Raw genomic sequence first — 12,467 nt, forward strand, 5'->3', positions numbered from 1 at the left:
CGCACCCGTATACCTCTTGTGTGCACCCGCGGCGATAAAAACTCAAATCAAATAACTGCAAAAAAATACAGATAAAAATAAGACGCGGCTTGGAGTTGAAGTGGATTTACATCGGACAGGAGATGTGAGACAATCTTTTTTTCGTCAATGGATGCTCTAGCTTTGTGTTTCCTCTCAACATTTAGCATGTAGTAGACGTGCACATTCCACCATGATGTGCCTGATCCACTGGTGAAAAGGACGCTTTGATGCTCTCCTCTTCCATCTACAACTGCTTGATGTCACAAAGAGGGTGCAGAAAGTGATTGTGTTGGCACATTATTTGTTATTTCGTTTTTTGTTGTTGTTTTGACTTCAAGATGGCGCCGCGACAGTGGCTGCCTTTCCAGGAGCTCCTGTATTTAGTTTTATTACTTCTTTCTTTCCTTTCCTCTTCCTTTCATCCCTTTTTCTGCTGTGAAATTTAAATGTCTCCACTGCGAGACGAATAAAGGTAAATTGGCTAGCTATTAGCCGTCTAGCTGGCTGGCTGTAAGCTGTCAAGCAGGCTAGCTGTTGGCTATCTTGCTATCTATTCGGTATATATTTGCTATCCATTGGCTAGCTAGCTATTAGCTGTCTAGCTGACTTGCTGTAAGCTGTCTATTATTTGCTATCCATTAGCTAGCTCACAATAAGCTGTCTAACTGACTTGCTGTAAGCTATCTGGCTATCTATTAGCTATTTATATGCTATCCATTAGCTAGCTAGCTAGCTTTCTACCTATTTGAGTTACTTTGTGGTTGAGTGAACGCTGGCGCATGTGGCTGCCGCTGCTCACCCACAGAAAAACTTAGCCTGTGACTGTAAAGTGGCATTGAGAGTTTTGGAAGGCGCTTATAAATGAAATATATTATGATTATGATTATTATAAATCCAATCCAATCCAAGTTTGTGGCTTCAATGATGACAAAATATGAATAAGCCTAAAAATTCCAACTCTGATCAAATATTATTTACAGGTCCCGCGGTTAAAAACAAACAGTTCAAGAGTGTATGAGGGCTTTAGCCTCCATTGTGCTTCTGTTAAAATCATTTTTCAAGTCATGAAGGAATAAAACATTCATAGCAAAACGACCTACATGTCAATTAAATGATTTTTTTTTTACTCCTCTATGGGTCATCTTACCTTAGCGTACAGAGTTAGAGTTTGGAGGTGAAAGGGGGACCCTCGTACATGTGCGCCTTGAGCTTGGCCCAGTCGCCAAGTCTCTGGATGCAACTTTTCTCACGAGTCAGCACGCCGGCCGCCTTCCGCAATTTGGCGTCGTTTCGCTCCAGGTATCGCTCGCCCTCGCCCATGAGGAAATTTAACTTGTCCACACGGCTTTCGTTCAGCGGCACGTCTTCGCTCATGTGGGGGTTGAAGCGGAAGTAGGTGTCCGCAGGCAGGAGGGCGTCCAGCATGGTGTGCACTTCTGAAAACGGAGGGTGGGGTGTGTGGATTTCACTCTCAAAGGCAAACTACAGTGATACCTTGGCTTACAAACTTCCCAGACAGAGTGTGCGAGGCGAAAAGTGTGTATCCCAAAAATTAATTTTCCATAGGAAACCATTAAAATGAGAATAATCCGTTCCCAGGTCCCCATAAAACAGAATTTTCTACTTTGTAATCCTTAAAACTACACAAAATATACCTTATTTTCTGTATAATAAATGTGCTATAGTATTATAATGGGAGAAATAAACCGTACTATATAATAAAGTCGTTTTTTTGCCCTTTGTGATAGTCGTTGATGGCTTGATGGAATGGAAAGCTTTTGCATAAAGTGTCTCAAGGAGCTCCGGGTTGTACATCTTGGAAGTTGTGATAATGCAACAGCAACAGATGCTAGCAGACATACTAGAAACATCATTAATAGCTGGTTCCCTTGCTGATCTTTTCATTTCAAATTGAACTGATGGCTAGTGCGGGTTATTTGTTGAGCCTGATTGATGGGAATTTTAACCTTGCAGTCTACACTCTGCCTTTGAACTATCAAAGTTGAAACTAGTCCTAATTTCACTGTTCTATATTCATTTTGTCACTCTCTGTCGCCTGCCTGTCTCTTTAATGTTTAAACCACCTCCCCTCACTGTCGCGTTCTTAACCAATCACGCTGACAGGGGGCGGGGAATAGAGGACAAAAAAATGTCGGCAGTCATTTTCTTTTTTCGCGAACGACACATCACTCATTGTGGCAGCTCTGTGTGTATCCCGAAAAATAGTTTGTATGCTAAGGTAAAATGTTCATAAATTTAACGTTCGTAAACTGAAAAGTTCGTAAACCAAGTGGTTCGTGAACCGAGGTATCACTGTATATCGATTATATTGATTAGTTGATTCCAAAAACAAGATTCGGGCAGTGGTACCTTCCGTATCTGTGGCGCTGCTGATGACGTTGGTGAGCTTGGCTTTGAGGCTGGTGTAGGTGGTGCCGTTCTTACCCGCCACCTCGTGGCGCCCGGTACCCAGCGACAGCACGCACTGCAGGGGCGTGTTCGGCCAGAGGCATTTCGATTCGTGGATGGCCAACGCCGTGGGGTTGTTGATCAAGAGGCCTCCATCCTCAAAGAGGAGAAAGAGTTTTGATCTTCGCTCAGACAGAATGTCCCATGTTGGACAGAAAATGCCATACCTGATGGAGATCTTTCCCAAGGACGTATTCCTGGAAGTAGCCCGGCGCTGCAGACGACGCCCTGATGGCTTGCCACATTTTGTATTTGCAGTCTCCGGGGTAGTGTGACCTCACTCCTGGCATGAGTCTGTAGTTCCTGAACACAAAGGCCTTCAGGGGTAGACCTCTGTTCACCAAGGTGCTGACTGCTGAGACCTGGTGGACAAATAGGAGACTGAGAATCAATCTATATCTACCGCGCTAGCTGGCTGACAATACCTACCAGGCTTGATGGCTGACTATACCTACCAAGCTATCTGGCTGACAATACCTACCAGGCTTGATGGCTGACAATATCTACCAGGCTAGCTGGCTGACTATACCTACCAGGCTAGCTGGCTGCCTATACCTACCAGGCTAGCTGGCTGCCTATACCTACCAGGCGAGCTGGCTGCCTATACCTACCAGGCTTGATGGCTGACGATACCTACCAGGCTAGCTGGCTGACTATATCTACCGAGCTAGCTGGCTGTCTACATCTACCGAGCTAGCTGGCTGACTACATCCACCGAGCTAGCTGGCTGACTACATCCACCGAGCTAGCTGGCTGACTACATCCACCGAGCTAGCTGGCTGACTATATCCACCGAGCTAGCTGACTGACTATATCCACCGAGCTAGCTGGCTGACTATATCTACCGAGCTAGCTGGCTGACTATATCTACCGAGCTACCCGACTACCTAGTAATATTAGCTTGTAATATTTTAACCTAACAATATTTTAACAGTTAGCTTAAAATGTTAAGGATTAAATACGTAATTAAATATTTACCTTATTGTGCAATGTTGTAACCTCGCTAGCTAGCTATCTGACTGCGTAGGTATGTTTTTTTTTTTTTTTAATATGAGGAAAATTAATATGTTGTCGCCATTTTGTGTAATCCGGGTAGAGGTGTTCCTACTAGTGTACCCACACTAGTGAGGACTTACTTTGGGACAGTTTGGATCTCTGGCACTTTCTATCATGCAGCCCTCACCCATACGTTCCCTAAAGAAAATAAATTAGGTTTCGGACAAGATGGCTCTAAAATTGGAGCAAAATTAACCATCCGTAGAAACAAACTTGAGGATGTTTTCCCAAATTTCACTGTCATAAAAAGCATGGCTCCAGCCCATCTTGACAGCCCCGACGATGACGTTCTGCTTAAAGACATCCGAGCCCAATTTCCTGTACATCTGCTCGCATTCTTCAAGGGGGATTTGAAAAATTCCCAGCATGAAAGCCAGAATAGCACCTAAAAGCAAACAAAGAGAAGTCAATTAAGACCAGGTGATATTTTTTACACGTTAAGATGATGACAGAATACCCGTGCTGACTCCACAGATATAGTCAAAAAGCTGATGGACTCGTTTTCCAGTCAGGTTCTCAAGTTTGAGGAGGGTCTGCAGAGCCAGTAGTCCTCTGTGTCCAAAAATAAACACCAAAAAAAATTAGCCACTGAGAAGATTTCAGAGCTGATTTTATTTATTCGACACCTTGTCCCTCCTCCGTCGATGGCCAGGACTCGGATTCCTCTGCCTTTCACCGGATCGGTATAGCCGACCAGAGCTAGTGACTCTCTCACAGCAGCCTGAAAGGGGAGGTCTGTGGCCTGACGCAAACGCAGCAAACACGGTATAGCTTTGGCCTGTAAAAGTAACACACAACAAGTTTGGAATTAAAGAAAAATAATGCATCCAACTTTTTATGCTACTTTTTTATGTGGGATACCGCAGGGTTCGATTTTAGGCACGCAACTTTTTTTTTTAATGTTACACTTTTACAGTTAACTTCTGAGTGATAAATAAACGCTCGAAAGCAAAGCTCCGCCTTTGGACAAGTGTGAGACAACAAGAACCGTTCCTTTTAGAATACAGGTAACATCCGATTTATGACCGACGCAACTTACGACCACCCGTACTTACGACCACGACCGCCAGACCTTTTTTTTGTTTTTTTTTTCTCTACGCCTGGCACCGCAACGCGCTAGCAGCCGGCAACGCGTACTACAATTTTGGCCAGCCAGCATCTCGCTTTCACACAACAATCTACTGCGTGACTACACTCAGTACAGTAGTTAAACAGTAAAGATACCGTCTCGTAGTACTGTACACTGCTTTTTTTTTTCCTTCGGCAGACGCCTGAGTCCGAGCGTGTGTGTCGGGTGACTTCTTCTGGCTTCTCCATTAGCAAGGAGAGTGATTTTTTAACAGCGCGCATGCGTGAGAAGCCGTGTGTCAGCAGAATGCGTGTGCGCCGACACTAAAAGGTAAGTATAAAACTTATGAATAAACTGTACAGTAAACAGTTTGGTACACATTACAGGTACAGAGTAATAAAAATGGATAATATGAAATATAAAATGATACAAATTACACTAAAATGTATACATCTTAGAAACTGTACAGTAAACAGTTTGTTATACATTACAGGTACAGTTATACAGCAATAAAAATGGATAATATAAAATATAAAATGATAAAAAGGACACTAAAAGGTAAGTATAAAATTATAAATGAACTGTACAGTAAACAGTTTTGTATACATTATAGGTACAGTTATACAGTAATAAAATAGATAATACAAAATATAAAATGATGAAAAAATGACACCAAGTTATAAAATATATAAATGTACTATTAACAGTTTGGTATATAATAGTATTCATTAGAAACCGTTGCTTAAAAACAACAGATTAACATTGTATACTATCCTGTCCTATAAACCTCACATGGGCCATTTTGAATGTATTTCAACTTACGACCGCTTGACTTACGACCATTTTGTTGGAACGGAACCTGGTCGTAAATGGGATGTTACCTGTGTTTCAGATTTTCATCTTCTATTTAAAAAAAAAAAATGGTAAAGGAAAAAAAAAAAGAAAAAGATTGTAACCGCTGAAAAGACTTTCAAAACAATACCTGCAACTTACCTTGACGGCCACGCCGCGCGTCTCGGGAAACTCCAGCAGGTGACAGCTGAGTTCCTCCACGCGACTGGTGAGAAGCTGGATATCGTTCACTCTCTGTAAGCCTTTCACGAGTGCCCTGGTTCTGTTGTCAACACTCACCCTGGCTATTATCTGCAAAGCGATACACAACGCATGATAAGTTTGCAACTAAAAGAACTGCTAAACTAAAAGAACTTACCTTCTCCCTTTGAGCCAAAAGTTGCCGTTGCTTAGCTTCTTCTGCCTTCCGATCTTCACTCTCCGCTTCCTCAGGAGAAGCCTCCGCTACACTGCTAGCGGGGAGCTTATCTTTCTCCACACTTTTAACATCCCCTCGGAATTTGGGCACCAACGGAGCGATGTAATTGCCCACAAAAGCTTGAACGCTTGGACGGGGGTAAGACAGATAGTGGGTGAAGCCTTTTTTGGAGGAGCTAGGAAGAACCGCATCGGATGGAGCTGTGCTTTTTGTGGAGTCATATGAAAGTTTAGGTTCTGGGTGACTGATGTCTTCAGATGGAGGTGGGTGTGTAGCTCCATTCATAGGCTTGGACGCTGCTGCTGGAGACATAACTGGGAGATGGTCGGCACTTCTAGGGGGAAAAGCCTCACTGTTTTGCTGGCGCATGCTCCCTTCCTCCCCGTGCGTGTTCATACCAAAGTAAATGTTGACGTGCTGGGCTAAAGACTTGTATGTCTCATCCATGTCGGTGGTATGGAAGAGCTGCGCCGTATGCTTTAACGACGAGACAGGTTTAGATGCCTCAAATGTGCCACTCTTAGCAGTGACAAATGGGTTTTCTGCAACTGCCACTTCTGAAACACATTTCTCATCTCCTCGGGTGGCTTCAGGTCGCGGCGAGACATCAGGGTCCTTCGTTGTCACCGGAACTTTTTCAACATGGGCGCCGTTCACCACAGCGTTGCCTGGCTTGAGACGGGAAAATTTGGAGATGAGCTCGGTGCTTCCAACTGCCTTGGTGACGCTGTCCAGTGTGGTCCTGATCCGCGACATGCGTCTGATAGCTCCCTAAGAACAAGAGTGGAGAGGACATAGGTTTAAAAGTCCCATCCAGCAGAAAACAGCCTTAAAAAAAGAGGTTGTTGTTGTAATACAAAAAGATGCTGATAGGGGGCACTGTCAAATTTGTAATTACTGTATCTTGGTAGTCAAGGAAACAGAGCAAGCGAATGACAGACTAAAACCTCGATCGAAATGGATGATCAGAGTACTCCATCACGCCTTAATTTACCCGCCGAGTCGTGTCAACTTGTCAAAATCCTACGCCAGAAGAGGCACAACCAACCCGTAGAACACATCAAGTGGGTAACAGCACAAGACTTTACCGTGGAAGTTGGCAAACAACAGATTGCCGAGTATATCCGGACGTGGGAATTGAAACCCCTGTGGATTTACAGTCTGGACTGCCTCTGCTCGACAGAAGATGAAAATCAAACCTACTACCACTACCGGGCTCGCTTTAGCAGTCCGACCTCACAGAGGCCAATTCTGGGGACGGCGAGCGTCTTTTTCGCCGTTCAAGTTTCGAAAGTTGAACCACAAACTGAGCCTGTCGATGTCCACTTTGTGGTGGAGTCTAATAGATTGGTACACACGCCAGGGAGGACCCGCTTCACTGACAAATGGCTCGCGGATATCATTGAAAAGAAGGCTATGCTACGAGAAGCCATTAAATTTTGATGATACAGAAAGTCGCTTTTGGAAACGTGAAAAAAAAACACACGAGTGGTATTATGTCAACTCTAAACGTTGAATGGAAACTTGCAGTAAAACTGTCAAAAGACGAATAAACCGCATTGGCAAACTGTTGCCGAATTACATACAATATATGTAAAAAAATGCTAATTACCTGATGAAATAACACACGGAAATCATTCGGTCAGTGCCGCCCTGCTAGCCCCGTTAGTTCTTGAACTCGAAAACAGGAAAAAGACAGGAAATGGCGTAAAATACGAAACTTCCTTTCTTCCAAAAATTAACATTATTAAAAAAAGTGTTTATCATGAATATAAATCGCATTCAGAAAGAAAAAAAACAATGTTGCGTGTTGGTATATGCTACGGATAGTTGTATTCGCGCAAAACATGCAGATTCGACAGACATTAAAACACTCGAACATAAATGTGATTTAACTCACACGACATTCATCTCGCGGTGTTGTTCTTTCTTTCTTTCTTATTAATTCGATGACATATTTCTGTGTAATATCGCAATGCAGAATCGCTAAACTAAAGGAACAAGCCGAAAGAACAGATACGTAACAACATATTGATTTACCCTAATGATAGCATCAAGCTAATATTCACCGAAACGTCACTTGCTGACCCTTTCAAACAAAAACTAAATCATTATGTCATCGACGACGACGAGTATCTGAAAACTTTTAATACCTTTCCATCATGCAAATGAGTAAGTCGCCGCTGTTGTTGCGAATGAAAAAAAATAAGACATGATTTGGGTGGCTGCCAAAGACTTTACAGTGGAAGTTGGCAAAGAACAGATTGTAGAGTTTATCCAAACATGGCAGCTGAATCCAAGATGGATATACAACCTAAATTTTCTCTACTGGACTGAAGAGGAGGATCTGACGTCCTACCATTACCTGGCGAACTTTAGCACCCCGTCACCGCAGATGCCCATCCCCACTGCTGCCGGCGTTTACTTCGTGCTGGATGTTTCCAAAGTTGAACCGCAAACGGAGCCGATCGATCTGCACTATGTCGTGGAATCCAACAGGCTAATGCACACACCTGGGGGGACAGAATTCACAGAAAAATGGCTGCTGGATATTATAGAAAGCAAAATTTCGTCGAGTCAAGCGATGCGCAACATGTACTGATGAATCCAGTTGTTTATAGCAATCATCAAAAGTATCTGAGCAAAAATCAAGTGTCGGCGTAGTGTACAAATCCTCAACTATTGACAGCTCTCCATTGTATAGATTCAATTCAAAACATGGCTGCCAAAAAAACGCCTTATACTCATTTAATATACTCACTCTCTTCACACCCCATTTCTCATTGTTTCCCATAAATGTGTTGAAACACATCCAGAAAACAAATACTACACGCATGGTAAGTGTACAAGAGTAAAGACAACCACTACAATAAATGGTGGTAATGCATCCAAATTTCCACCCAAAACAACATTTAAAACTCGGATGATGCGTAAATTTAATTAACACGGGCAGGTGTGACAACACAGTGACACTGTACTTACATATTCAAATACAGTACTGTACTTGTTTCAATTAACGAATGATTGGAATAACCAATAATTTTAGAAAATTCCCTGTTTTGCACTTAAATTCATAGTTTAATCTCATTCAATTCCTGATTAAAATGAAATGTTAATACCAAAATTGCTGCATAAATCTTGGAATAAAGTATATAATAACGACCACCGAGAAGACGACACGTCCTGTTCTGTAAAACGAAACAGGAAGTAATGGAAAGTAGTTATCTTGATAATTGGTGTTGAAGCGACGTGGCATCTTCCACCAATCAGAGATCTTCGACTGTTACGTCATTGGAACGATCCAATAGCGTTTCGAGTCGTGGTTTTCTGGCCTTTGGAATGCATTTCGTCAACAAACGTTAGCTTGCAGTTACGTATCAGCTGGAGCTGACAGCAATCGGCAAACTTCCCTCCCTCTTCGGTGACCCAGGTAAACAATATTTAATCACAATTATCCAGTTTTGTTAACTAATTTTTAAAGAGCCGGATGTGGGATTTCAAAGAATGGAACATTCCTTTTTTTTTTGTCTAAAATGGCGAGTTGTCATTGCCTGTTCGGCTTTCGTTTTAAAAGTAACCATAAACAGTCGACCGTGGCTCTTTTTAATTCGTACTTTCAGACACGCCATTTCAAAATTATGTAATATAGTATGCTATGAACTAAGTTTTCGACGTCCCCAAAAGGTGTCCAACACAAAGGAGCTCCAAAGGCAGTCATGGCCACGGCGCAGTATATGTTTCTGCTCGCCTTTCACATCTTGCTCATCTCCGAGTTTATATTGGCCAAGAAGGACTACTACGACATCTTGGGGGTGCCCAGAGACGCCTCGGATCGCCAGATCAAAAAGGCCTTCCATAAACTGGCTCTCAAATACCACCCGGATCGAAACAAGGGCACGGACGCCGAGGCCAAGTTCAGAGATATAGCTGAGGGTAAGGAAGTCTTTGTATTTCATGGAGGAGAAGGAATGTTATTGACATTTTGGGGGGAAAAAATGGGGCTTGGTGTGCGTTCATTGACAAAAACACAGATACAGTGATACCTTGGCTTACAAACTTAATTGGTTCTCAGACAGAGTGTAAGGCAAAAAGTGTGTATCCCAAAAAATAATTTCCCATAGGAAACTATTAAAATGAGAATAATCAGTTCCCAGGTCCCCATGAAACATACTTTTCTAATTTTCCAAGCCTTAAAACTTCACAAAATATACCTTAGTTTATGTATAATAAATGTGCTATGGTATTATAATTAAATAAATAATCTGTACTGTAAAATAAAGTCATTTTATTTACCTTTGTGATGGTCGTTGTTGGCTTGATGGAATCAAGTGGCTGATTTCATCAGCATTAAACACTTGATGAGGAACGTAGCCTTCTTTCACAATCTTGAGGAGTGATCACTTGTCGGTGCTTTCTCTGCGATAATTTTACCTTGTTCCTCATCAATTGTGTTCTGTTTAGCTGGGTTGATAGCTTTTTGCATCAAGTGTACAAATGGCTTGTGCGGGTTACTTGTGGAGCCAGATTGATGAGAATTTTAACCTTGCAGTCTACACTCTGCCTTTGAACTATCAAAGTTGAAACGAGTCCAAATTTCAACTGTTTTCTATCCATTTTGTCACTCTCTGTCTCTGTCGTCTGCCTGTCTCGTTAATGTTTAAACCACCTCCTTTAACTAAGGAGTGGAGGCGGGGAATAGAGGACAAAAACAGTCGGTTGCCATTTTGTTGTTAGAACGGGCTTGTTCGTGAACGACACATCACTCATTGTGGCAGCTCCGTGTGTATCCCAAAAAATAGTTTGTATGCCAAGGTAACATTTTCATAAATTTAACGTTCGTAAACTGAAAAGTTCGTAAGTCAAGGGGTTCGTAAAACCAGATATCACTGTAATCCCACACAAGCGATTGAAAAGTAAAATTTCCGTTTTTCCTTACCTCAGCATACGAGACATTGTCGGACGAGAAGAGACGTCAAGAGTACGACCAGTTCGGCCACAGCGCGGGTCCGCACGGCGGCAACGGAGGACCAGCCGGCAATTTCCGGCAGCACCACCAACGGTCCTTCAACGTTGACGACATCTTCAAGGACTTTGACTTTTTCAGTAGTCACCAACACTTCCACTCCCATCAGCAAGCCCATAAGAAGAGGGTCTTCCACCAGGCCACTGAGAACCAACAGCGAGGGGCCTTCGGTGGCGGCGGAGGACTGTTTGATGATATGTTTGAGAACTTGGAGAAGATGTTCTCCTTTAACGCTCACACGACCAGAGGTGACGGTCGATTCCAGCGCTCAGCTAAGCAGCACTGCAGGACAGTGACGCAGCGAAGGGGCAACATGGTAACCACCTTCACAGACTGTTCCTGAGCGGGGAAACAGACACAGTTATTTAGTTTGGAAATTGAATGCTAATTTATAACGTGGCTTTTTTTTTGGGTGAGATTTATATGCAAGGAACAAAGTTAGTTTCCAGTCACTTCCAATTAGGTCACCTTGTTTACTTGCTCAGGAATCGACATCAACTCCTGGATTCTTTGATTCAAACATGCTGCACTGGGGTGTTATTCTTTGTGAACAAGCTGGGACTGAAAAAGACACATATTTGAATGAAAAGAAATGCACAAAAAAAAGCACTATTATATTTTGCTGGAGATGTTTTTCAATATTTTCTTGCTAAAAAAACAAAAACCTCAAGTTGATCATGTGCAATACTTTTTGCTCTTTGTTCCCTGTTTTGCATAGACAGTGCTGTTTCAATAATCATTGTCTAAATGTCTGCACTTTTGTATGTGTGTGTGTGTATTAATTGGCTGGACAATGTTTGAACACAGAATAAACAAAGTTGCAATAGGACATGTTACTCAATCTGTGTGCACAATTATTATTTTTATGCAGTAAACTGGCAAGTAGTAGTGTTTTATTTATTGTATTCTATTTGTGATTGTATTATATTTATTATAGTTCCTATGCTTGTCTGACTAAAGTGTCATTGAGAGCTTTGAAAGGCGCTTAAAATGAAATGTATTATTATTGTGATTATTATTATTATTGCAACACAAACGTCCCCATAGTCAATAATTGCTGACACCTGGCATCCTTTTGTTAATGGAGGAGCATAATGAAATAACTAATTGTAAAAGTTCTAATAATGTTGGAATTCGTAGCTAATGTGACTGTAAAGTGACCTTGAGTTTTGAAAGTCGCTTAGAAATGTATTATTATTAGCTATCTATTAGCTAGCTTTCTGTCCATTTCAATTTTTACCAGGTTGAGTGAACGCTGGCGCGTGTGGCTGCCGCTGCTCACCCACTTCAAAACTTATCCTGTGACTGTAAAGTGACCTTGAGAGTTTTGAAAGGCACTTGTAAATGAAATGTATTATTATAATGTTGGACAAAACAGTAATAACATCTATATACGTACAGTACATTGGTGGCGGCGTTTTACTTCCGGGTTGAGTGAACGCTGGCGCGAATGGCTGTCGCTTCTCACCCATCGAAAAAAAAAACATTATCCCATGATTGTAAAGTGAGCTTGAGTTATAAAAGTCGCTTAGAAATAAAATTGTCATTATTATAATTAT

The 12,467-nt window shown here is 42.1% G+C and overlaps 4 protein-coding genes across 4 annotated transcripts; 3 read left to right on the plus strand and 1 right to left on the minus strand.

Annotated features, from left to right (window-relative positions):
- Positions 1 to 1,182: 1,182 nt before the first annotated feature.
- On the minus strand, positions 1,183 to 7,640 carry pnpla8 (patatin-like phospholipase domain containing 8). Its single transcript, XM_088988425.1, has 10 exons — positions 7,498 to 7,640; positions 5,826 to 6,656; positions 5,609 to 5,758; positions 4,173 to 4,324; positions 4,004 to 4,098; positions 3,760 to 3,931; positions 3,627 to 3,684; positions 2,658 to 2,852; positions 2,392 to 2,587; positions 1,183 to 1,457 (listed from the first exon to the last, which is right to left on the minus strand). The coding sequence occupies exons 2-10, from the start codon at positions 6,639 to 6,641 to the stop codon at positions 1,183 to 1,185; spliced, it is 2,109 nt and encodes a 702-aa protein (XP_088844551.1). The 5' UTR covers positions 6,642 to 6,656; positions 7,498 to 7,640.
- On the plus strand, positions 6,843 to 7,328 carry LOC148881772 (A-kinase anchor protein 14-like). Its single transcript, XM_088989326.1, has one exon. It carries the CDS (start codon positions 6,843 to 6,845, stop codon positions 7,326 to 7,328), a length of 486 nt encoding a protein of 161 aa, XP_088845452.1.
- A 457-nt stretch (positions 7,641 to 8,097) lies between the features above and the next one.
- On the plus strand, positions 8,098 to 8,487 carry LOC148881773 (A-kinase anchor protein 14-like). Its single transcript, XM_088989328.1, has one exon. The coding sequence runs from the start codon at positions 8,098 to 8,100 to the stop codon at positions 8,485 to 8,487; it is 390 nt and encodes a 129-aa protein (XP_088845454.1).
- A 689-nt stretch (positions 8,488 to 9,176) lies between these two features.
- Positions 9,177 to 11,744, plus strand: LOC148881774 (dnaJ homolog subfamily B member 9-like). The gene is made up of 3 exons (XM_088988447.1): positions 9,177 to 9,315; positions 9,570 to 9,818; positions 10,827 to 11,744. Exons 2-3 carry the CDS (start codon positions 9,602 to 9,604, stop codon positions 11,249 to 11,251), a joined length of 642 nt encoding a protein of 213 aa, XP_088844573.1. The 5' UTR covers positions 9,177 to 9,315; positions 9,570 to 9,601; the 3' UTR covers positions 11,252 to 11,744.
- The last annotated feature ends 723 nt before the right edge of the window (positions 11,745 to 12,467 follow it).

This window comes from Hippocampus bargibanti, linkage group LG22, assembly GCF_051943395.1.
Source record: "Hippocampus bargibanti isolate YZ-2025 linkage group LG22, ASM5194339v1, whole genome shotgun sequence".
Classification (NCBI taxonomy): domain Eukaryota; kingdom Metazoa; phylum Chordata; class Actinopteri; order Syngnathiformes; family Syngnathidae; genus Hippocampus; species Hippocampus bargibanti.